Here is a 24,687-nt window from a genome sequence, read left to right on the forward strand (position 1 = left end):
CAGCCCGGCCCGGCCGCCGCCGCCGCCGCCCGCTCGGAGCAGGTAGAGCTGCGCCCCGGGGGGAGTTGAGGAGGAGGGGGGGGGGGGAGATACGGAGGGGGCTGGGGGAGACACACACGGGGGGTGGGAGCAGGCCGGCTCCTCCAATGAACGGGTCGTTCCGGGTTTTTGCCCCTTTAAAAAAAAAAAAAATCATCATTTTTATATATATAAATATAAATGATTTCACCTCCTGGGAGGAGATGTGGGAGCTCCATCGGGTCGCGCACGGGGTTGCTGCGAGTCGTTTCCCCAGCGCTGCCCGAAAGCTCCAGCCCAGCCTTGTTTTTTTTTCCAAGACTGAAAACCCCAAAAGCCCCCGGGCGTGGGGGTGTGGGGGGGTGTCCCGGGCGCTGCACCCCCAGGGCACGGTGCGGGGCTGGGCTCTTGAAATGCAGCGTCGGGGGGGCCGGGGGGGGCGGGGAAGAGCGGAAAGTTGGGTTATTTTTATGAGGAGAACAATGAAACGGTCCCCGTCAAATTGCAAAGTTGCCCGTCTGCAAAGTAGAGAGGCAGGGCTGAGGTTTCTGCCCTTTCCCATCGTGTCGGGGTCCCGCCGGCCGGGACAGGGATGGGGACAGGGACAGGGACAGGGACAAGCCAGCACTCGTGTGTGGCCGGGAAGGGTCAGCTCATCCCACCAAAGCCACCGTGCAGGTGTGGGCTTTAGGTACGGTGCATGGGGGCAGAAAGCACTTTCTGAGGATGCTGGGCTTGCTGCAGCGAGCTGCGATGCTCCCTCTGCTCCTGCAGTACGGTGGATCCTGAACTTGCAGAAATGCTCATGCGTGTATTTAGCAGTAAACTCTAGAGATATGTGAGCTATTACCCCTAAGCAAAGGAGATATATTGACTTAACCACAGCTATTCATGTGTATAAGGCCAAGCACGAACATAACTGTTCACAGGATCTGGGCCGGGGGGAACTAGCGCCAGTGCGATCAAGAAAAATCAATGTTTTCCTCCCAAAGTGGGAGGGACAGGGTAGCAGGGAGCTGTGGGGTGAGGGAAACCTGCCTGCCAAATGGGGCACCCGGCTCTCCCAGGCTAACCGCCCCGGCGAGGTGCCCGACCCACCTTGCCTCGGGAGCACCCTCCTAAATACCAAGTGAAACGAGGTCGAGGAGAGGATCCGCGCCGCTGCCAGGAGCCGAAAGGAGCTGCCTTTCCAGCCCAGCAGCCAGGCAGCCGGGCGCCAACCCTCCCTGCACGCTGCAATGTAAGTAGGTGCTCCGTGTGTGTGTTGCCTGGATGCACACCAAGGATGTGCGTGCAGCTGGTGCACGCCGGCACCCGGGGCAGGGAAGGTGGTTGCGAGGCCAGGGTGCCAGCGAGGCTGGGGGTCCTGCGGTCCTGAGCCATGGGGATGGACCGCCGGGGTCGTAGCAGCGGCAGCATCCACAGCCGTGTCCCGAGTGAGGTGTTTCCCTGCGTGTCGGGTGCTCTGGAAGAGCTGCCTGTGTCCGGCCTGTGTCTGTGGTGTGTCCTTGGGCTGTGGCTCTCTCCCACGGCATGTAAATCCTGCTGGCTGAGCAGCGTAAGAGGACAACGGTTCCCACTGCAGACTGGGCTGGGTCTGGCATGCAGCGTGGCGGCGTGGGGCCAGCCAGGCCCCTTGCACCCCAACGGGGTGCTGTGGGCAGGGGGGTGCACCCCAGCTGCTGCATGTCCTCCGTGCACCCTGCCAGTTCAGCTGCGGGAGCATCTGGGTCAGGGAGAGCCCCGTGGTAGCAGGGAACAGCCCTGCGGAGCATGTGGCATGGATACAGCTGCAATCACGGCAGCAGGATCCGTCCCTTGGGGCTCACCCAGACCGCTGGGCTGCGGGGCAGAGGGCAGCGCAGGCAGGGAGGGCAGCATGCTGCTTCTTGCCAGCCCATCCCAGCTCTGCTGCGCAGGCAGGACTTTTCCCCTGGGTGCTGGTGCAGCGAGGAGCACCGAGGCCGGGGAGGTTCTGTGCTTTACGTTGCTCGGTTGTCCTGGGCATATATAGGGCTCCAGCTTCTCCTTGCCTGGCTGAGCCCCCGTGCAGGCTGTGCACGCAGGATCGCTGCCGGCAGGCCGGTGTGCAGCTGGGTGCACGTACACCCGTGCCGTCGCACAGCCAGCCACGCCGTGCCGGGCGCTCGCCGCAGAGGAAGCCGAGAAGCCGAGATTTGCATAGGAGCCGAGTGCCAGAGCTGCGACGCAGGGAAGAGCCTGACCGCCAGCATCCCCCGGGGAGGCTGAGCACCGAGAAAACCTGGCCCTGGGGGTGGGTGCTGGGCGCTGGAGCAGCGAGGGTTTAGTAATTTGGAAAGTCCGACCGCGGGTGTGCCCCAGGGCCAGGGAGCAGGCGGAGGCTTGGGGTGTCTTGGCCCCGTCATCGGAGCTGCCGTGGGGCCCAGAGCTGCCACGTGGGAACACCGGGGAGGATGCAGCGGTGGGTGGCTTTGCGGAAGGGTCCCACCCTCGCTCCTCCCCGCTCCCCCATTGCTTTGCAGGTGCTGGGTGAGGTTCAGCATCTCCTGTGCAGCCGAGCATGTGGCTGTCGCACCTCGCTGCAAAGGGGGACTCTGACATCCCCCCACCCACGCTGCCTCCTGCCCCACGCCTGGCTGGGACATCCCGTTGTCCCCTCCGCTGTCCCCATCGTGGACTCGGCTCCTGCCATGCAGGGCTCTGGGTGATGCCTCTGCAGCGCTCCCTCCTTCAGCTGCCCCAATTCAGGGGCTTCCCATCCTAAACCTCAACCCATCTTCCCAGGGCAGGATTTCCTCCCGAGGGTGGAAATACGTAGAAAAATGATGGAAGAGCCTTTGGCATCAGCCAGCTTCACATCCTGCCTCCTCCAGAGAGCTTGGACCAGACTGGATTTTGCTCTGCTATTAATAGGAGACGTATCGGCTTGAAGAGGAAGAAACTCCTCCTGCCGTAAGGCAACAGGTTGGAAGTGAGTGGCACTGGCTGCTTTCAAGGCATTTGCTCAGCTCGGCGTCTGCAGGACGGCAGCTGCCTGGTTTTATTTTGCTGCACATAACAAGGTTTTATTTTGCTGCACATAACAAACTGGCTGGATCCTGCAGGTCTCTGCGTTGCAGTGGCAAGTGCTGCAGATCTGCCCCGGCAATGGGACGCTTTGGGGTGCACGGAAGGAGCTGTGTCCTTCGTGCCCAGCCTGCGGTGAGGGTGGCTCCTGGGGGGTGAAGCGGGGCTGTAGCCCGGCACAGGGACCCTGGCTGTGGGGCTGGAGCCCAGGGGATGGGAATCAGCTCTGGGCCCTTCCTGCCATCCTGCCAAGAAATGCTGGCAACAGCTCCTGGTGGGGGGAGCCAGCTCCAAACCCCCTCTGGAAACTCCTGGGAGCACAGCCCCTCGGCCTTTTGAGTTCGTTTTTTTGTCTGCAAACTGGGGAATACAAATAGAGTTGCCTGAAAGTGTCTGCTGGAATTGGTTTTTGGGGGGAATCATGCCGTTTTCGCTGCGAGCGCTTCCGGAGAGTTGGTTTTGCTGGGTTTTGGGTTGATGGGTGGTGTTTCAGCAGCACTGAGTGTGGCTCCAGAAATGAAATGCTCTGGGTTTCAGTTTCATTTTTTCAATTACCTTTGAGACCTCTTCTGGAGCTCTGGTTCCAAACTGGGATGAAAATCCTGCATTTTGCCTGTGTGGAAACACTACCTGGAGACCCACCCAAAGGGCCTTCCTTGATCATGATGTTGCGCAGGAGGTCCCAAAAGGCCCCATTTCCCTCCTGTTTTGGAGGGGAAAAGGAGAGTTGAGACCAGAGAGTTTCTTCTGGAGCAGGGGGAGCTGGGTCCCACCTGCTCTGGGGGTGCTGGAGCTGGTGGGGGCCCTAGGAAGCTGCCCCCCCCCATGCCATGAGCTGCATGGGATGAGGAGCTGGCTCTGCCTCGCAGATATAGGAGCATCCCCGCTGCTGGAGGGTTGCCCTGGGATCCAGTACACCCGGGGAGCTTTGTCACCCCGCGATGTGCTGTGACTCGCAGCGGGAGCGACGGCATGTGGCTGCGGACGCAGCCAGGAGCAGGTTCCGTGTCCCCAAGGCAGGGAAGCCCCCGCCATCCTCCTGGCCAGGCTGGGGCTGCTCCGGCGGCTGGGAACGCAGCGGCTCGCCCCGTTCAGCGGGAGCAGCAGGATGGATGGATGGACCCGCAGCCCCAGAGGTGAAGGCTGGTGCTTTATCCTTCTCACGGCCGCTCCTCCCTCCGCTGGATTATAAATGGGTGTGAATTGTCTCCCCTGATAGGCATAACCTCCATCCCCGGCTCCCACACCCCGGGGAGGTGCCCCTCTGGGGCTTGCTTTGCTTCCTCGCCCTCAGATGTTTGATGTCTTCCCAGATGCTTCGGACGTTTGGATCTGCTCCCAACGCAGCTGCCTGCGAGGGGGAAGGGAGGGATGGGGAGAGCCGGGGGGACGCAGCGAGCCCCCTCCGGCTGCAACGGTTCTGACCCAGGCTCCCGTCCCCGGGCACGGGGAGACGGGGCTGGCTGCGGCATTTGCTCAGCCGTGGGATCCCGTAGGATGATTTTCTGCTCGGCTTCCCTCGTCCCTCCCCGCACCGAGCAGGTGCTGCTTAGCTGCCAGGAGCAGGGGTGGGCGCGGGGTGGCTGCAGGCAGCGCTGAGCTCTCCCCGGGTCCTCCCCAGCCTGCCCCAGTCCTCCTCTCCCTCCTCCCAGTCTGATGCTCAGCTCTTTGCACAAGGGCTGGGATCGTCCCTCCCTGTCCCACCGGTGCTGGGTGTGGGGACAGGGAGAGCCCTATGGGGAGCCCATGCATCCTCTGCCCCAAAGCCCTGCAGAAGGGCAGTCCCCAAGAGCCACCGCAGAGCGGGACCGGCTGCTGTGGAGGGATTTTGAGGGGGCTAACGGAGCCCCTCAGCCCTCGGCGGGGAGGACTTGACGACTGCCGTCAGGCTGGGCTGCTCCTGGGTGGATCCAACTGTTCTGGTATTTGAGAAATAAACTCTGTGGGATCTGCCAGCATGCAGGCATGAAAGCCTCACCCCAAGCCTCCCTTTCCTTCCCATCCCGGGAGGGTGCCCCAGGGTGTGCAGAACCCAAGGGGTGTTGGCTAGGCTGGCAGCCAGGGTGCCCACACTGGGAGCTGGGCAAGGGATCGTGCTGCAACCAGCAGATGCTCTGAAATAGCATTTAAAAATGCAAGAGGTTCCCGAAAGAGGATTTGGAGCTAGTTTTGCTGCCCTTTGGTCTCAGCACTGATGTTCTCGGGGGCTGTCCCTGAGAGGAGGTTGGCTTCGTGCACCTGGGCAGGGCATCGATGGAGAAACGTCCCTGTGCTCTGCTGGTGGGGCCACACAGAGCAGAGCAGAGCAGGGACTGCTGGTGGGTTACGCAAGGGATGCGATGCCTGTGCGTGGCTCCTGCAAGGCTGCAGTCTCCCTTACGGGGCCGTGCTGGTGCAAACTGTGAAGAAAATTGTGATAAACCATAATTTGGGGCTTAGGGCAAAGGGTTTCCAGTGGACAAGTGGTTTTCCCTCCTGTGTGCCTCCAGCCGAGCCATGTGCTGCAGCCACAGTAACTCAGCACAGCGAAGCGTTTCTCCGAAAGGTGGGATCCCAAGCTGGATGGGTCTCCTGAGGCTGACGTGACCGTGGCAAATGCCAGGAAATTTAAAGTCAGAAAATTATCCCTATGTTATTAGTAGTAGTATTTTAAAGAGGAAAAAATCTGCTTTTGTCTGCTCCTCTGGAATTCAGCTCCTGCCTCGGGAGCTCCCGTTCTGAGACCTAACCCACAGCTCGCAGTCCTGGGTAATTTTTGTAACAAGCTGCTGGGGGAAGAGAGGCATTTGGTGAAAACACGAGTGGCCGCTCAACAAACCCCCAGGAGCAGGAGCCGGCAGCATCGCTGAGGTGCTGGTTGAGCATCGGTCCTGCCCCTGGCTGAGGACTTGGAGGGTGACCGGGAGAGTTTGGGGCTCTTCCCCGTGGGTTTGTATCCCCTCAGTCTGGCTGCGGTGCCGGCTCGGGAGGGAAGGGGCCGAGCAGCCTGCTCAGGGATGCTCGTGACGTCCCCAGCTGAGGTGACGTCCCCCGGGTTGCATGCAGCCCGCTCCTGCGTGGCTTTTCTCCGGCTGATGTTGGCACCGCGGTGTTGCTCTGCCCGGCGCAGGCTGAGCCTGCCTCCCCCCATCCCCGTCCCCATCCCTGTGTCCCAGCTGCTCTGACAGTGCCTGCCCAGCTCATGGCAGAGGCAGGACCACGTTTGCTGTTTCTGCCCCGGTGCGGGTCTGGCTGCATCCCACCGACACGTGCGGGAGCCTCGGCTTAACCAGGCAGGAGCGTTTCTCTGCTCAAAACGTCAGCAAGATGCAGATGCTTCTCTTGGAGATGAGAATGGGTTTGTGGCTTTGTCAGCCACAAAAATCAGTTCAATTTTATTGCTTTTGGGTTAAAAGCAGATTTTCTTTGTTCAGCTTCCAGAAGCCCAGGACTGCCAGCTTTTGGGATTTCTATTTTTCCAGGAAAAGCCCACGGCTGCCGGCAGGGACCAAAATGCTGGGGAAGGGAACATTTCCAGCCTGTGTCCCCCAGCAAAGCCATTTTTCCACTTGGAATGCACAAAAAAGCTGGTTGAGTGAGATGCCCAGCCAGCCTGGTGTTGGGGGACCAAGAGGGGACCCGTGCCGGCGAGGGGGTTGAACCCACCTCGTTTGCGGGAAATGTGTTTGCAGCAGGCGAAGCCTGGGCTGGACTAATTAGCAGCCATCTGGTCCCGGGGTCAGGAGGGCCCTTTTGCGGGTGGCGAGGGGGTGACGTGTCTGGGGGGGCTGCCGTGGGTGATAATCAGCAGCCAGGCTGGGAGGGGACGGCGGGGACCAGCCTGGTGACGATGATGATGCTCTGCTGGGTGCTGGGTACTGGAGGAGGGTGGTCACTGGCATAGCCCAGGCTGGAGGTGGTTGCCCCGTGCCGTGGGGTGGGATGTGGGGGGGATATGTCGTGCCAGACGGGCTCCTCCATCGCTGGGGGTCAGAGCAGGCAGCGGCGGGGTCTGCCAGTCCTCTCCCCACTCCTGCACTTTAAGGGCTTTCCTGCTCTGCAGGGGCACGGGCACTGAAGGAAGGTCCTCGGGTTCAGCAATGCCCGCAGCCCCCAGCAGCGCTTTCCAGCAAAAACGCTTGTAATCACCGGGAAGGGGCAGTTGCACCCTTTTGTCCGAAATCAGAGCATCAACCAGAGCCCTGTGCGGTGCAGAGCGAGCGGTGTGGGGCAGAGGAGAGAGCCCTGGGTGGCAGCCGAGGTCCCGTGTCCTCCCCGTGCTGAGGCTCGTGAGCCAGCCCTGGCCATAGCCCGAAAACACTCGGCTGCCTCTCGGCTCTAGAGATTTCAAGTGCCTGCCGTCCCCAGGGGCTTGGGGCTCGCTCCACTCTTCTGTTTAACATCCACTTTGTTGTTTATTTTGATAGGAAGGGAAGAGGAGGTGAAACATCCTTCCCCGGGGAGCACGGCGCTGGCTGGGCAGAGCAAAGCCCCCTCTGCGGTCACCGCCCTCCGTGGGTTTTGGTCGGGGGCCAGGGAGCGGTTTTCCAGTCCGGCTGTTTCGCCTCTCGGCTCGCACAGCTAAATGCTGCAAAGTAGCTGGGTTTGGAGGCTGCGCAGCGCCGGGTGCTTCGGGGAGGCTCGGAGGGACCCGCGGGGCCGTTCGAGGGGGCTGGGGCTCCCGGTCGTTCTTAGACCTGAGCGTGATGCCTGGATGCCCATCGCCGTGCCCTCTTTCTTGCTCGCTGAAGCAGCCCAGGCTTGTTGGTGCTGGGGAATAGCAGCAGGAGCCGGTGAGAAGCGGGTGCTCCCGGCTGTCCCGGGCCATGCACGGTTCCATCTGCTGAAACGGGGTTTGGGGACGGGATGCCGTGGCCCCGAGATGGGGAGAGAGCAGCGTGCTGCCAGGCAGCGCCCTGTCTCATCCCATCCTTGCCTTTCTCTCTCATCTTTTCCTTTCTGCTTCAAAAAGCCCTAGTTTTGCTGGCAGAGGCTGTCTTTTTTTCAACGCTGTGATGGCCCCAAGGCTAGCAAGGGGGCTCAGAGCCATGTCCTAGACGTGCCACCGGGGCGTCAGCACCGGGGTGAAGCCCATGCCGGGGCAGGCTCCTCACGGCAGCGGGGTTGCAGGTTGAGTCAGCCCCAGCTGCAGCCACTGGCCCCACTGCCCTCCCCTCTCTGCGTCTTATTTTGTCCTCGGGGAAATACGTCGGACTCCAGCAATAGCCCCAGCAGCTGCTGCGGGGCCAACCAGCCCTGCCTGACTGGTGGCCGTGGGGTCCTGGGGGGGCAGGCGGCAGCAGCAGCACAATCTTTATTTAACCCATCTCATTGCTGAGCCCCTAAACGTTTCCTTTTTTCCGTCGCAGAGAGGAAGGGCTGCACCACCAGCGCTGCCAGCCTGACCCTCCGTAGCCAACCTTCCTCCTTGTAGCCTGCCCAGCCATTAACCCTTGCCTTTCCCCTCCGCCCAGGTGGCCGGCGGTGCAGCATGCCTTTCTCCTGACCCCCGAGCCCAGGAGGAAGAAGTCCTGGTCCCCGGAGAGATGTCCGCCACGCGCGGCAATGGGGAGCACTGGAAGTCCCTGGAGTCGGTGGGCATCAGCCGAAAGGAGCTGGCGCTGGCAGAGGCGCTGCAGATGGAGTACGACGCGCTCTCCCGCTTGCGGCAGGACAAGGAGGAGAACCGGGCCAAGCAGCGGGGAGACCGGCCCCTCATCTCCTGGGACGATCCCGCCGAGAGGAACGGCTGTGCCGGCATCAAAGCGGCACGTGGCCTCTCCGGTTCCGACCCCACGCTCAGCTACAACGTCCCGCTGGCACCCGAGGGTCCCCCCGCGCCCGGACCTCCCCCCGGCCCCAGCCCCCCCCGGCCGGACCCCCAGCCCTGGCTGAAGGGACCCCTGGCTGGGGACTATCTCTACATCTTCGAGGGGTCGGGGGGGGACTTCCTCGGGGAGCCCCTCAACGGCACCTCGCCCCACGACGGCGGGGGCAGCTCCCCCAAAAAGCTCTCGCCGCCCCCGCTGCCCCCCCGGAACTCTCTCTGGAGCTCCCCCGAGGGCACCCAGCGCTCGGGAAAGGGGTCCCCCCCGTCTTCCAAAGGACCCCAGCCCAGGGACATCAACATGTTCTCAGCGGCCCACGAGCGGGCTCACGGCAAGCTGCTCGGCCGCCGCATCTCTGAGGAGGACCCCTACGGCATCGCCGACTATGGCGGCATCAACGATGCCATCACCTGCCTCAACCTGAAGTCCACCTACGAGTCGGAGGTGCTGCGGGAAGCTGCCCGTGGCTGGAAGGAGGGCAGGAGCATCTTTGAGAAGGAATCGAGCGGCAAGCCGGTGGCACGGAGCAAGACCATGCCCCCCCAGGTCCCCCCGCGGACATACGTCTCCCGCTTCGGCAACCGGAAAAATCTCGCACCGAACAAGAACCGCAGGATCTCCGTCGACCCGGTAAGAAGCTTTTCTCTTCCTGCCCTGGAAGCGGGGCTGGGATGGAGCCAAGGTGCTGGGGAGAGCTGGAAACCCAGAACCGGGATGCACATGGGGCCATGCGGCTTTGCTGCATTTCCTTCGCTCCGGGTTGGTTTTATTTGCCCCGACGCCGGGGCTCCTCAGAGTCTTGTTTGCATCACTGTCGGAGGCATCCGTGCGCTGAGACTCCGTCCCCGAGGGTTAATAAGACCTTTCCAGATTGTGCAGCTCCCCGAGGGGTGCGGGATCATGCAGCCGTGGCCAAAATCCTCTGGGGTGGGTGAACCGGGGCCGGGAAGCCAAGCAGAAGGGCAAGTCCCACCCGGTCATCATCCCGCTGCTGCCGAGCGGGCGGGATGCTCCATGCGCTGCCATCCGAGCGCTGCCTCCTCTCCGCACCCTCGTGCCCAGACACTGCTGGTCCCCAAACACTGCCCAGAGCCCACAGCCAAAGCCCGGTGCCCGCAGGAGGGCACAGGCAGTGCCCGGATCCAGGGCTGGCACGGCACACGAGCAACCTGGAGCTGCTGCGCCGGGGTTGCAAGCGCGCACCGTCTCCGGATGCCGTGCTGCAGGTGGTTTGCAGCGGATTTGTGTCCCGTCGGCTCATGAAATATCACAAGATCCTCCGGAAAGAGCCGGGAGTCTCCTCCCGAGAGCCGGGCGATCGCTTTCCTGTTCAGCTCGCAACGTCCTTCCCGATCCCAGCTCCCTTATTCCGAGCGGCGAGCGGGATACTCCTCTCTGTGCACAGAGTTGTTGGGGGGCTGCTAGCACTGCCGCTGTCTCTCTCCCGGGGCTCCCAGGCCCCCTGTCCCCAGCTGGGTGCCCATTGCAGGGGCAGAGCCCCGGCTCCGGTGCGGCTCATCCCTCCTCCGGCAAGAGGAGGAGATAAATAACGGGAGAAGTTGCCTTCCTCGCAGGGTCCCCCCTCCACGGGGAGCGAGGGATGCAGCCGGGGACCGCCGGCGGGGGCTACGTAAGTCACTCTCGGCTTTCTTAGTGCCAGAAACTAATTATAAAAGAGCATTAAAATTGTCTTTAGTGGCTGCTGTGTTCTCTGCCTTTCTCTGCTTCCCTTTAGCTGTTGGCTGGGTTAATTGCTCTGACAGTGGGGCCATTGTTCGCTGCAAAAGAGCAATGGAGGCCCAGGGACCCCCACGCGCGGGGGGAGCCTGGCACGGCGGTGCCGCCTGCCCCGGCACCGCGGCGGGAGGGCGGCGTGTGGGGCTGGGCACGGGCACGGGCACGGGCAGGGCTCTGCTGCGGCACCCTGGTGGCCTGGGGACAGTCCCTGCCCGTCCCGCGGGCATCCTCGGCTCCATCTCTGCCCATCCCTTGTCTCACTGGGGAATCTCCCCGCTGGGGCTTTTGGAAACAGCCTGGAAATGGCCAGTTTTGTGGGCAGGGAGCTGGGGGCAGCGAGACCTTAGGTCTCCCGTCTCCCAGCTGTGGGGAAGGTGCTGGTGCAGACGTGGGTGATGCATCCTGCGGCTGGTGCCCGCCTGGCCCAAACCCCTCCTGTGCTGGACCATGTTTCCCCCCCCCCCGTGCTGCTGCGGAGCTGCCTTACCCCCAGCTGCAGCAATGCCAGGGCGAGCAACGGCTCTCGGTGCCCAATACTCTATCAGGAGGATCCGGCAAACCCCGTCCCGGGTGGGCGGCGGGCTGGAGCCCCCCAGGACGCTGCAGCCGGCTGATGGGCTGGTGCTCTGCCCCGTAGGTTGCCCCCCGGCCGCACTCCTTCGCCAACGGCTACGAGCTCTTTGAAGTCTCCGAGGAGCGGGATGAGGAGGTGGCTGCTTTCTGCCACATGCTGGATGTGTGAGTACCCAGCCAAGGCTGGAGCATCCCACTGCAAAATGCCCCAAAACGGGTGGTTTTTTGGGAGGTGGGGCAAAACCCAAAGCAGGGCAGCATCTCTGACCTGTCCCTGCCTCCGCAGGCTGCGGTCCGGCTACAGCACCAAGGACTATTCCCTCACCGGCTTGGTGTGGAGTGCCGTCAACCTCAGCCCCGAGCAGCTGGGCCACGGCGTCAGCCTGAAGGTGACGGTGGTGTGTGACAGCCTGCGGGAGCCCCTCACCTTCACCTGCGACTGTAAGTGTCCCACGCCGCGCAGCCGCTTGCAGCAGTTGGGGGGGGGAACCCCAGCAACCCCCAGGTGAAGGCTCTGGGCGGGGGGGGTCCCACCATCCCCGGGGCTCACAGCGTTGTACCTTCTCTCCGCAGGCTCCTCCACCGTGGACCTGCTCATCTACCAGGCGCTGTGCTACACACACGACGAGCTGCACGCTATTGACGTCGAGGACTTCGTCCTCAAGATCTGCGGCTTGGAGGAGTTCCTGCAGAAGTGAGTATTGGGGGGGGGCACACGACACAAGCCAGGCATCCCGGGGCTCACGTGCTCGGCCATGCTCGCCCCGTGCGTAGCCTCGGCCGGGTGTGATGGATGGTCAGGGCTGATCCCGGCGTGCACAGCGGGAGCCTCTCCTCTCTGGTTCCTGCCTCCTGAGCTGCAGCAATGCTCTTGCCAAAAGCAACATGTTGGGAGCATCTTTCCCGGTGGCAGGGTATCCGTCACGCTGACCCTTGCGCGCCTGGAGAAAGGCTTGAAAACCAGGGAGCTGCCAAAAAAGCTCTTTGGAGGAGTATTAATAACAGCCGTGTCATGTCACTGAGTGGAGCGGCAGAGCCCGGCTTCTCCAAGCCTGCTGTTTAAATCGCAGGAGAAGGTGGAAAAGGGATGTGTTGGGGAAGAGCGGGTGCGGGATGCGTGGGAGCATCAGAGCTGCAGCGGGCTCCCTTGGCTGCAGAGCCAGGGATGGGTGATGGGGACTGAGACCTGCACGGATCCCTCCTGCCCTCGCTGCCTTGCTGCCTTTCCTGGAGGAAGGCTGCATTTCCATAGGGATTTTGGGGTCTGACAGCTCGGGAGAGCTCTCTGCAGAGGAAGATGCAGCAGCCATGCGTGCACAGGCACATGCCGTCCTTCCTGGCGGCTCGGTGCAGCCAGCCGGCTCCTGCTGCTGGAAAGCTGCCCTGGGCCTGGCCCTGCCGCGGGAAATCTGCGGGAGCTTTGCCACGGCCTCCAGGAGCTGCTGGTTTAGGCCCTAAAGGGACGGCTGGGAATTGCTTAGCCCGGGAGAGCCTGCGCGGCACCCGAGCGGAGCCCAGGCTCTGCTCCTGGCTGCCTGGCATGGCCATCTGAAGGGGTTATTCCCATCGGTGCTGAGCCCTTGTGCTGCCGAGCAGCCCGGTGCGCGTGTGCGCGCGTGTATGCGCGTGTACACGTGTGCGCGTGTGTGTTTGCACACAGCAGGGGTGCAAGCTGTTAACTAGCCATGTGTACGGCAGCATTTCCATACAGCAAACCTCTGCTGTGGGTGGCTTGGGGCTGCCGGGGAGCACCCAGCTGTACGACGGATTCAGCCAGCTTGGAGGGCATTTCCCAAAGGGGTGAACCTCCTGCCTTTTTGGCAGGGAACGGCATCCTGGGCACGAAGCGGGACAGTCCCTGGCGAGCGTTTCCCCAGGAGCCAGCGCGGGCAGGCACTGCCGTATCTCCCGGGGCCCTCAAAGGACCTTTGAGAAAGCCCTGGGACATAAAGCCCTTTTGTCGCCGATCTTTTCTTTCCACATCTTCCCGCAGCAGAGAGGATGCTGGAAGTGCCAAAACCCTCCCTGCGGAGCCGGTCGGGGCCCTTGAGCTCTGCAAACCGGCCTGAGCCGCTGTCACTTGCTGCCCGTTTGCTTTTGCAAGGCACGGGGGGAGGCAGGACCAGGCAGGGGTGCTCAGGATGCCGGCCCCGTGGGCGCGTTGCTGCCTGTGCAGCCGGCCGCGGGCAAGGCTTGCTGCTGCAGCACCTTCCCCACGTGCCCTCTCCCCATCCTGGCCGTGGGGCAGGACACGGCACCGGTGGCCACGTGCCGATCGGACTCCGTGTCCCCGTCCCCTGCAGCATCGCGAGCCTCTGGTGGTGCTTCTCCCAACCCCCTCCCCACTTCATCCTGCCATTGCAGCTCCGTCCTGCCTGGAGCCTCCCGCACCCCCTCGGCACCGTGCCCATGGCTCTGCCGTGCCAGCCAGGGCTGAATCGGCTCATTCTCCCCCGCAGCCGGCAAAGAAAGCGAGGGACCCATGCGGGTCCCGCTCCGGTGGGGCTTGCCATGCCGGTGGGTATGGTGGGACCAGGCTGTCGCTCCCTGCTCCGGGGCTCGCCCCGGTCCTGCTGTCAGCCAGAGCATCCTCGGGTCCACGCTCTGCTTCCCACGCGTTGGCAGGCAGGTCCAGGCACGACGGGCTCCTCCGCACCCGCTCCCGGCTCCGTCGCGCCGGCTGGGCCGGGCACGGCTTTTCGGAGGGCGCAGGGGAAGGAGGGAAAACAATAGCTTATTCTTTGGGTTTCCTAGCGCAAGCGACGCGGTGCCGCGAACGTCCGTTTGCAGGCGAGGCGGCCCCGGCCGAGCCCCAGCCGAGGCTGGCTGGCCGTGGGGTGTTGGGATGGGGATCCCGGGTTGAATTTTGGGGGATCGCGTGGGACGGAGAGGGGCTCAGCGTGCGGTCTCTGTCCCCGCAGCAAACACGTGCTGGGCAGCCACGAGTACATCCAGCACTGCAGGAAGTTTGACATCGACATCCGCCTGCAGCTGATGAAGAGGAAGGGGGTGCGCAGCGACCTGGCCCGGACGGTGGGTGCCCGGGGGCGGGGGGCGGCGCGGGGATACCCGTACCATCTCCCCGCTGCGGGAGCACCCGTGAGTGGCCAAGCTACTTAAGCACAGCATCTCTCCATCTCCAGGCGAACGACGACCAGAGCCCCTCCACCCTCAACCATTACATCCACCTGCAGGAGAGACCCATCAAGCAGACCATCAGCAGGTAGGGGGGACGTGGCAGGACCGGCCCCCCGTGCCAGATGCCCACCTGGCCGGGGCTGAGCTCTTTTCTCTGTCCCCTAGGCAGGCCCTGAGTCTCCTTTTCGACACCTTCCACAATGAGGTGGATGCTTTCCTGGCAGCCGAGGTGAGCACCAGGGATGGAGGGGGGCATTTTTGGGGCCACCTTGCCTCATTTGCTGCGGACTCTTTCCCCTTTTCATTATGGGGCTCTAAGGGTGCATCGGGGAAGGGGAAAGGCCGTGAAAGTAGGGGAAACTGAGGCGCGGGCTGGTGCACCTCCCAATGCATGGCGTGTGGGCTGCAGGGAGCAGCCCCTGCCCCCTCGGCTGCCCGGGGGTCCCACGTCAGCCCGCCTCTGCCCTCCAGGGAGACTTCCCGCTGAAGGCGGAACGGGTGATCCAGTCGGTCATGGCCATCTGCAACGCCCTGGCTGCCGTGGAGTCCCAGGAGATCACGGCAGCCCTCAACCAGATGCCCCCCTGCCCCTCCCGCATGCAGCCCAAAATCCAGAAGGTGAGTGATGGGTGCTGGGGGGCCGGTCCCTGTGGGGTGCGGGACCGGGGGGCTCGGCCGGGAGGTGCAGAGGGGAAGCACATTTTCACATCTGACTTCTTTCCCTCCTTCCTCCTGCTATACCACGTGGAAAATTCCTCAATAGCTGGGAGCAGGCAGCTGCCTGGCCGTGCTGCCTGCTCCGGCAGCCGAGGAGCCGGGGCTGGTTACGTAAAGCGGCTGGCTTGGCGAGCTGTTCCCCGCCGACAGCGCGGGGCTGATTCTGATGTTGCTCTTGTGGTTTCTTTCTTTTTTCCTCAACAGGATCCAAATGTTCTGGCCAAGAGGGAAAATCGAGGTATTTCTGTTCTCCTCCTCCCCTTCTGGGCTCAAGTTCTTAGTGCTTTTAATCTCCAAACCCCTCCCCCTCAATTATTAAGGCCAAAAATGTGTTTGAAACTGTTCTGGTTAAGAAAAGAGGGTTTCTGGAGGCGATGGCTGTTGTTCCTCCCAATGAACGCAGTAAAATGGGAAGCCTGAAATTCTCCCTCTCACCCTCTTTGTCCTGGGGGAGACCTGGCCACGGTCCAGCCCCGGGGTCCCTCCAGCATCCTGACCCCAGCCCAGAGGGACACCGCGGGGGGCCGCGGGGCCGGCAGCCGCCCCGTCTCACCCCTCTCCCACCTCCCCTTCAGAGAGGATCGTGGAGAGCCTGACGGCCGCCATCCTCAACCTGGTTGAGCTCTACTGCAGCACCTTCAACGCCGACTTCCAGACGGCCGTGCACGGGAGCCGGGAGCACGGCGTGGTGCAGGAGGCTCGCCTGCTCTCCTGCCCGCTCTCCTTCACCGTCTACGCCACGCACCGCATCCCCATCACCTGGGCTGCCAGGTAAGGGCAGCCGCCTGGACCTCACTCAGCCTCTGCCTGCCCGTCCTGGGGCTCACATCCGCGTTGAACACCCCGTAGCAGGGGTATCCCTCCCCTGCGTGCCTGAGGAGTGTGTCCCTGTCCCAGATACTCAGCAGGCATGGGAGGGAATAAGAGCTAACCCACCCCAAGCCTCCTAAAGGGCAGGAATATGGGGATGCTGGTGCTCGACGGGATGCTTGCAGCCAGCTGATGCCAGAGCTTCTGGGTGGGACGAGCTCTGCCACGCTCTCCCATCCCAAGCCCGCAAATCCCCAGGGCTGCAGCATCGCTCCCGGGCTCGCCGCCGCCCCGGGGATGTGACAGATGGCCCCGGTACAGCAGGGCCAGGCTGCCCTCACCCCACATCAGCGGCGTTGCTCCTTTGTTAGGTGCCTCGGTGCCCGTACCCGCTTTCGGCCCCGCGCGGGGGGACGGCAGGAGCCCATCGTGGGGAGGGCGTGCGAGGCAGCGGCGCCGGCAGCAGCCGCCCCGCCGGGGACCCCTCGCCTTTGTCCTGTCCTTAATGTATTCCCCCTGGTGACTGGCTCCGAACAAAGCGGGTAGCCTGGGAAATGCCGGCATCCCCTGACCTCCGGCGCCCCGCAGCCCTCCCCGGATTGTCGCTCGGCACCTGCCACATGGCAGGGCCCCCCCCCCCCCCCTCCCCGGCAGCCCCCCGTGTGATGGTATGCGCGGTGGCATATGGTGATGGGGATGGGGGCTCCCGGCTCTGCACCCCCTCCCTGGCGCAGCCCCCTTCCCAAGCCCAGCCTGGGGAAGGCACGGGGGGGGCAGCACCTCCATGCTCCCCACCCCGCTGGTGTAGGGTTTGCCCCAGGGTGCCGGCTCCCCTGCCCCAGGCAAAGCTTCCCCCCTCCCCGGTTCACGGCTCCCTCTGTTCCCCTTGCAGCTACGAAGATTTCTACCTCTCCTGCTCCCTCAGCCATGGTGGCAAGGAGCTGTGCAGCCCCCTGCTCACCAGGAAGGCACACGTCTACAAATACCTCTTCCACCTCATCATATGGGACCAGCAGTAAGGCAGCGCCCCGGCTGTGGGGTGGGCAAGGGGGGTCCCGGTGCCATACCCAGCCACGTTGCCTTCCTCCTCCTCCTCCCCTGCTCCAGCAGCTCCTCTCCGCGCCTCTCCCCAGTTTTCGGTTGTCAGAAGCTCTTGTGTCATCCCCGGGAATAACACCAGTCCCAGCACCAGCCCTGCCCTCCCGGGACCTGCATGTTTGCACCCAGGAAAGGGGATCTGCTCCAAAAATAGCCCCGGGAGCAGGCAGGGAGGCTGTGCCAAGCCCTCGCCACGCCTGGCATTCGCAGTGCCCCGGGGAGGTGGGGATGGGACAGGCTAATTTTAGAAGGCGCCGATGCCCCCCAAGGACAGGCGCCGAGCGGCCAGCGGGACGGCGGGGAGCGGAATCGTGCCGGTCCCCTCCGTGGAACGGAACGATCCCCTTCCCGTGCCCACCCGCGGGCGGGATGTAGCTGCCGCCCTGGGCTCCCCGGGAGCGTCGGAGAGGAGCCTCGGCCCCGGGGTCCCACGCAGCCCACCCCGGCCGTGGGACGAGGTCAGTGTGCGGTGGGGGCCCTCCGTGGCGGCCCCCCTGCCCCACGGTCACCTTCCCGGGACAGAGAGCGGCAGGACTCTCCGGTGCCGGGAGAAGACTGGGGTACACGAGCAGCTGGCTCTCCCCAAACCCCGCTGCCCGTGACCTCCATCCCACGCTGGGGGGGGGCACGTGGCACCCCCGGTGCCGGCAACAAAGGCGTCTGTTGGGCTGGGCTATCCTGGAGCACGCTTGGCATCCCAAGGCGGGGGGCTGGCCGGTGCCGCGGGGCGCTGGCAGTGCCCGTCCCCGGCACGGCTGAGCCACCGGCTGCTCTCTTGCAGGATCTGCTTCCCCGTCCAGGTGAACCGTCTGCCGCGGGAGACGCTGCTCAGCGTCACGCTCTTCGCCGTGCCCATCCCACCCCCGGGGAGCTCCTCCGACGCCAACAAGCAGCGGCGGGTCCCCGAGGCCTTGGGCTGGGTGACCACCCCGCTCTTCAACTTCAGGCAGTACGTGGGGAGTCCCGCCACGACGGGCACGGCGAGGGGCCGCGCCGGCATCCCCAGGGTGGGACAGGAGGGTCCCCAGCACCGCGGGGTCCCCAGCGCCTTGGCGCAGCGTGGGGACAGCATCACTGCGGCGGTGCCACCCTCCTGCCCCGGCAGGGTAGCCCCCAGTGCTGGGATCTCACCCGTCCTCCTCCTCCAGGGTCCTGACCTGTGGGCGAAAGCTCCTGGGCTTGTGGCCGGCGACCCAGGACAACTCCAGAGCCAGGTCGAGTGCCCCCAACTTCAACCAGCCCGACAGTGTCATCCTGCAGGTACGTCCTGGTGGGGGGGGGGGGGGTTCTGGGGACACACACACCCCCCAAGCCCTGCATGTGGCCCACACTTATCCTCTGCCTCTGCCCCAGATTGACTTCCCCACCTCCGCCTTCGAGGTGAAGTTCACCAGCCCGCCAGCGGCCGAATTCAGCCCCAAGTACGAGTTTGGCAGCCTGGGGGAGGAGGACCAGTGCAAGCTGCGGGAGGCGATGCAAAAGAAATCACTCTACTGGTAAGCAACCCCGAGGAGGGGTGGCAGGGGATGGCATCACCCTGCCAGGGGGGGACTCTGTTGATATACCTCCAGCACTGCCCCGGCACGCACAGGGGGTATCTGAGGGTCTGACCCTGCCTCTGGCTGCCAGCAGCTGGGGATGAGGCTGGAGCCTGGCATTTGGCAGAGCTGCCTGCCCATAGCTGCCTGTCGTCGGTCCTTCTGCGCTCTGCCCGCCCCGGCTGCCCTTCTCTGGGGAGGGTCTCTCCAGCCACGTCCCCTCCAGTGGGGACAGCTGTCCTGCCCCTCGTCCAGCCTCAGTATGGCTGAGCTGGCCAGAGTCCTCCGGCGCTGGCTGTAAACGGGAGGATCAGGTATCGGCAGCTGCGCAGGGATCCACTGCGCAGGACAGTGTTGACGCTCCTTGCAAAAAAATGCCTGGGGTGCACGGCCGGCCCGGCTGGCTCGGGGGTCTCCGGGCAGGGGGACAGCCAGGGCCATCCCTGCAGCAGCTCAGTCAAACCCGCGCATGGGTGCTGGGGTCCTGGCTGCCCCTTGGGTGATGGGGTGCAGTGTGGGGATGGTGGGGAGCCCCCCGCATCCTGCAGCACCACGCAGACCTGTCTGCTGAGCTTGCCCCAGCCGGTGGCGGGGATGCAGGCAGGATCCTGCTCTCCATCAACTCTTTATTTTTCATGGGCAGGGCCGTGGTGGGGCAGCAGGGAGGGCTCGGAGGGCTTTATCGGTGTCCCACGCACCGTGCACGATAGGGACAGAGGGATCCCACATCCCAAACCTGCCAGCCCATCCACGCCATCCCCTCCCTCGCCCCGAGCCTGAGCCGTGCCCCCCCCCGTCCCCCCGCTGCCGTAGGCTGATGGACGCCGACCGCAAGCGGCTGTGGGAGAAGCGTTACTACTGCCACGCAGCACCCGGCGCCCTGCCCATGCTGCTGGCCAGCGCGCCCAGCTGGGAGTGGGCCTGCCTGCCCGACATCTATGCCCTGCTCAGCCAGTGGACCTACATGAGCCACCAGGATGCCCTGGGGCTCCTCCACGCCACGTAAGCTACCGGTGGGCTGTGGGTACCGCAGGGATGCGTGGTCTGGCACTGCTGCCCTCCCCGTGCAGGCAGGGAGAGGGCAGCGGTAGCAATGGGGTTGGGGGGGGGGGGGGGGGATTGCTGAGGATTCTGTCCCCATAACGCTTGTCCCGGCTGTAGGTTCCCAGACCAGGAGGTGAGAAGGACGGCCGTGCAGTGGATCGACTCCATCTCCGACACCGAGCTGCTGGACTACCTGCCCCAGCTGGTCCAGGTGCGTGGTGGGACTGGGACATGGCATGGGGTGCATGCCAGGACTGGGATGTGGCATGGGGTGCATGCCAGTCCCGTTGTGCCCCAAAAATGTCCCCTCTCCAGGCCCTGAAGTACGAGTGCTACCTGGACAGCCCGCTGGTGCGCTTCCTCATGAAGCGAGCGATCTGTGACCTGAAGATAACTCACTACTTCTTCTGGTGGGTTTGGGGGGGTCAGGAGTGGCAGGGGGTTCCCTGGGGCTCACCTGACCCTGCATGCCCCTGCTCTGAGCAGGCTGCTGAAGGATGGCCTCAAGGACTCCCAGTTCAGCATCCGCTACCAGTACCTCCTGGCAGCTCTGCTCTGCTGCTGCGGGAAGGGGCTGCGGGAAGAGTTTGACCGGCAGTGCCTGCTCGTCAGCACGCTGGCCAGGTTGGCCCAGCAAGTGCGGGATGCCGCCCCGTCCGCACGCCAGGTGGGTGTCGGGACGGTGAAAGGGGGTGCAGGGGGGTGCCAGGCTGTGTCTCAGCCCCCCCATCCCATGCCCACCCCATCGCATGCCCACCCCGCAGGGCATCCTCCGCGAGGGGCTGGAGGACGTGAAGCAGTTCTTCAAGGCCAACGGGTCGTGCCGGCTGCCGCTCAGCCCCAGCCTGCTGGTGAAGGGGATCGTGCCCCGGGTGAGTGCTGGAGCTGGGGGCATCGGGGGGCTCCTCTGCCCACACCCGGCTCACCCTGACAGGCTTCGCCTTCCTCCCCGTGGCAGGACTGCTCCTATTTCAACTCCAACGCAGTCCCCCTGAAGCTCTCCTTCCAGAACGTTGATCCCCTTGGGGAAAACATCCGAGTCATCTTCAAGGTGAGCCCATCCTCCCGGCGATGCCCAAACCCCCTGCACGGCTGCCCCAGCCCACCTGGGGCTGGCTCAGCTTTGCCCCCGCCGCTCCCCGGCTCTGATGGCTCTTCCCTGCCGGCTCACAGTGCGGTGATGACCTGCGGCAGGACATGCTGACGCTGCAGATGATCCGGATCATGAACAAGATCTGGGTGCAGGAGGGGCTGGACATGCGCATGGTCATTTTTCGCTGCTTCTCCACCGGCCGTGGACGAGGTAACCCGGCATCGGGGCGTCCCCTGGCAGCATCGGGCCCCAGGTTGCGATGCTCTTGGGCTGGTGACAGCACAGGAGGTCCTGGGGCTCGGCTAGAAAGGAGCTGCTGTGGGGAGCCATGATCCACCTTTGGGTCTGATCCCACCAGCCCATCTGTAGGAACATGGCTTTGCAGGCTGTCACTCAACGGTGATGGCTGGGGAGCGGCTGGGTTGGTGGCAAAGGGGGCTGGGGTGTCGGTGCCCGCCGGGTGGGATGGATGGGTCTCACCCTGCTGTCTCGGCTGCCAGGCATGGTGGAGATGATCCCCAACGCCGAGACCCTACGCAAAATCCAGGTGGAGCACGGCGTGACGGGCTCCTTCAAAGACCGGCCGTTGGCAGACTGGCTGCAGAAACACAACCCCGAGGAGGATGAGTACGAGAAGGTGAGGAGGAGCCTGGCAGGGTCCCCAATCCTCATGCCGCCCTCTCCGGGCACAAGACCCCTCACTTCCCAACGTGCCCAGCCTTTCTCCACAACTCATTGCTCCTTCCCTCCCTCCCTCCTCCCAGGCCGTGGAAAACTTCATCTATTCCTGTGCTGGCTGCTGTGTGGCCACCTACGTGCTGGGGATCTGCGACCGGCACAATGACAACATCATGCTCAAGACCACCGGCCACATGTTTCACATCGACTTCGGCAGGTTCCTGGGCCATGCGCAGATGTTCGGCAACATCAAGAGGTGAGAAACACTTCCAGCATCTCCTTCCCCCTTGCCTGGGCTCATACCTGCAGGGTGATTTCTCAGGCGAAGCCCCCTCTCCTCGTCCCGGTGGCGGGTGACCCCCAAGTCTTGCTCACTTTCTGTCCCTCCCTCCCCGGCGCAGGGACCGGGCACCGTTCGTCTTCACTTCGGACATGGCGTACGTCATCAACGGTGGGGACAAGCCCTCCAGCCGCTTCCACGACTTCGTCGACCTGTGCTGCCAGGCCTACAACCTGATTCGCAAGCACACCCACCTCTTCCTCAACCTGCTGGGGCTGGTGAGAGCCGGGGGGCAGCACACCCGTGCCCCCCAGGCATGGCAGAGGGGTCCTCCTGCCGCCGCCTGCCCTCATCCCCTGCCTTGCCTTCTAGATGCTGTCCTGTGGCATCCCTGAGCTCTCCGACCTGGAGGACCTCAAGTACGTCTACGATGCCCTGAGGCCACAGGACTCTGACGCCGATGCCACCACCTACTTCACCAGGTAGAGGACATGGGTGGGTGATGGGGCAGGAGAGGATGGAGGGAGCCCTCGGACGGAGGCACCAGCTCTGGCTCGGCACGTGCTGAGCGCGTGGTGGCCTCGTTGCAGGTTGATCGAGTCGAGCCTGGGCAGCGTGGCCACCAAACTCAACTTCTTCATCCACAACCTGGCGCAGATGAAGTTCACGGGCTCCGACGCCCGCCCGACCCTCTCCTTCGCCCCCCGCACGCACACCATCAAGACGTCCGGCCGGATCCATGACGTCTTCCTCTGCCGTCACGAGAGGGTCTTCAACCCCAGCAAGGGCTACGTAAGTGGGGATGGTTGGGGACAGGCGAAGGGACAACTCGAGGGGTTCTGTCCCAGTGCTTCTCCCTGGCCCCATATGGGGTCGGGGCACCTCGGGGTCCCCATCCTATGTCACAGCCCCATCTCTCTGCAGACCTACATAGTGAAGGTGCAGCGGGAGAGCCCGGGCGAGGTGGCCTTCGTGCAGCGCACCTTCGAGGAGTTCCAGGAGCTCCACAACAAGCTGCGCCTCCTCTTCCCCTCCTCACTGCTGCCCAGGTACCCCCCCAGACCCCTGCAGACCCCCGGGGCTCCCCACTGCCCCCCAGGCTTTGCTGAGCGTCCGTCCCCACAGCTTCCCCAGCAGGTTCGTCATCGGACGGTCGCGGGGCGAAGCGGTGGCCGAGCGGCGGAAGGAGGAGTTGAACGGCTACATCTGGCACCTCATCCATGCTGCCCCCGAAGTGGCAGAGGTGCGGAGCCGGGGGGGTGGGTCTCAGCAGGGCGGAGGGGGGCTTCTGCCTCCCGAGAGATGGGTACAGTGCTGGCGATGCCGGCAAGGTGGGAAAGCGCTTGGGGGCCAATGCACCGCGTAAAGCATCGGCGTGTGCACTGTGTGCATGTGGCAGTGGCGCAGGCACCGGTCCCGAATGGTGGGGGACATGGTCACCACCATCACCGCTGATGTCACCTCCTTGCCCTGCAGTGCGACCTCATCTACACCTTCTTCCACCCGCTGCCACGGGACGAGAAGGCGGCTGGCACCAACCCGACCCCGAAGCCGGCAGGTAGGGGGGCTGGCGGCACTGCTGGCAGCTGGCTGGCACCGTGTGGGGCGATGGTGGGGGGCTCCCGTCCCACCCGCGCCTCTCCTCTCCTCTCCTCTCCAGATGCCACGTGGGCTCGGCCCGTGGGGAAGGTCGGTGGGGAGGTGAAGCTCTCCATCTCCTACAAGAACAACAAGCTCTTCATCATGGTGATGCACATCAGGGGGCTGGTAGGTGTGCGGCACCCGGTGGGAGCGGGGTGAGGGTCTGCCCCACTGCTGCGCTCATGGGGTGCCCCCCCGCTCTGCTCCACAGCCACCGTTGCAGGATGGCAATGACCCTGACCCCTATGTCAAGACCTACCTGCTGCCCGACCCCCAAAAAACAACCAAGAGGAAAACCAAAGTGGCCCGAAAAACCTGCAACCCCACCTACAACGAGATGGTATGTGGGATGGGGATGGGGATAGGGGGGTCCGGGGGGGGGCCGTGGCTGAGGGTCTGCCCCATTCTGCCCCGCAGCTGGTCTACGACGGGATCCCCAGGGGGGACCTGCAGCAGCGGGAGCTGCGCCTGAGCGTGCTGAGCGAGGAAGGCTTCTGGGAAAACATCCTCCTCGGGGAGGTCGGTATCCGCCTGCGGGACCTCGACCTGGCGCAGGAGAAGATGGGCTGGTTCGCCCTGGGATCCCGCGGCCACGGCACCCTCTGAGGTCCCACCGCCGGGGCTGGGGACCCACGGCATCACCGCCGCGGCTCTGCCCACCCTGGGATGTGCCTGTAGGGACCGGGCACCCATGGGCGCTGCCGCAGGCGTCTTCTTTTTTAAGTTTACCTTGTGTCAAGGGAGCAACGTGGGGAGGGAGGGGCAGGGAGGACCGGTGGGGCGTTTCAGGGGGGTATTTCTTCCTTTGGGATATCTGTATTTTAATTTTTTTTAATAACGAGTAGCATGCAGCCGGGCACCGAGGCGGAGAGGAGAGGGGAGGCGTCGCGGAGGTTCGCTGGGGGCTGGGGGTGCGTGTACCCGCAGAGCCCCGGGTACATCTCCAGCCAGGAGCTGCCTGCCTGGAGCCGGGCAATTCCCATCCCGGGGAATTCGCTCCCAAAGGAGAGCGGTGGGGCAGGGTTGTATGGCTGACCCCCCCCCTCCTGCGACGCCACGGGAAGGGGACCACCGGCCCCCCATTCCCATCCCCGTGCCGGCGGGGACATCCGTCTCCTCGTCTGCCATCCGGCCCCAGAGCCGGGGACGCCTGTGCCGGGGTGCGGGCTTGGTGCCTGTGGTGCTTTGTTTACAGCGAGAGCTCCGTAAACGGACAAAATGTTTCTCAGGATCGAGAATAATGAACTTAACCTTTATATTAAAAGTTTTAAATATTGTATCTAGCGGGAGGCGGAGGGGAGTGGCGGGGGGGAGCAGCCTGGCCCCGCCGGCGGCTGGGGCTGCTGGAGCTGGCACGCTGCTGCGGTCGAGACCCTCCTGCCTGTAACATGGTGGCGTGAAAATAAAGGAGATGAAACGCACTGGGTGGCGCGTGGGCCCTGCCCGCACCTCTGCCCGCACCTCTGC

General features: G+C 64.0%; 2 protein-coding genes across 3 annotated transcripts in view; both read left to right on the top strand.

Moving 5' to 3' along the window:
- PIK3C2B (phosphatidylinositol-4-phosphate 3-kinase catalytic subunit type 2 beta) lies at positions 1-24,641 on the top strand. Of its 2 annotated transcripts, none has more exons than XM_030000640.1 (33): positions 1-42; positions 8,520-9,503; positions 11,248-11,348; positions 11,470-11,624; positions 11,757-11,877; positions 14,105-14,216; positions 14,327-14,406; positions 14,487-14,550; positions 14,793-14,939; positions 15,243-15,276; positions 15,614-15,809; positions 16,741-16,863; positions 17,728-17,895; positions 18,095-18,206; positions 18,300-18,442; positions 19,298-19,486; positions 19,646-19,739; positions 19,844-19,938; positions 20,015-20,195; positions 20,293-20,400; positions 20,487-20,579; positions 20,702-20,831; positions 21,122-21,258; positions 21,386-21,555; positions 21,701-21,857; positions 21,952-22,061; positions 22,170-22,371; positions 22,504-22,628; positions 22,705-22,822; positions 23,056-23,137; positions 23,240-23,346; positions 23,432-23,560; positions 23,638-24,641. In XM_030000640.1, the coding sequence occupies exons 2-33, from the start codon at positions 8,592-8,594 to the stop codon at positions 23,824-23,826; spliced, it is 4,884 nt and encodes a 1,627-aa protein (XP_029856500.1). In that variant the 5' UTR covers positions 1-42; positions 8,520-8,591; the 3' UTR covers positions 23,827-24,641. The 2 variants fall into 2 exon arrangements, with proteins under 2 accessions (XP_029856500.1, XP_040975839.1); XM_041119905.1 differs by lacking the exon at positions 1-42 and adding an exon at positions 560-2,971.
- The window catches only part of PPP1R15B (protein phosphatase 1 regulatory subunit 15B), a 7,418-nt gene continuing 6,797 nt past the window's right edge, over positions 24,067-24,687 (top strand). Inside the window, exon 1 of the mRNA XM_030000754.2 lies at positions 24,067-24,232. Within this exon, the coding sequence (XP_029856614.1) occupies positions 24,067-24,232 (166 nt within the window). The remainder of the gene's footprint in view (positions 24,233-24,687) is intronic.

This window comes from Aquila chrysaetos, chromosome 24 (assembly GCF_900496995.4).
Source record: "Aquila chrysaetos chrysaetos chromosome 24, bAquChr1.4, whole genome shotgun sequence".
In the NCBI taxonomy this organism is placed as follows: domain Eukaryota; kingdom Metazoa; phylum Chordata; class Aves; order Accipitriformes; family Accipitridae; genus Aquila; species Aquila chrysaetos.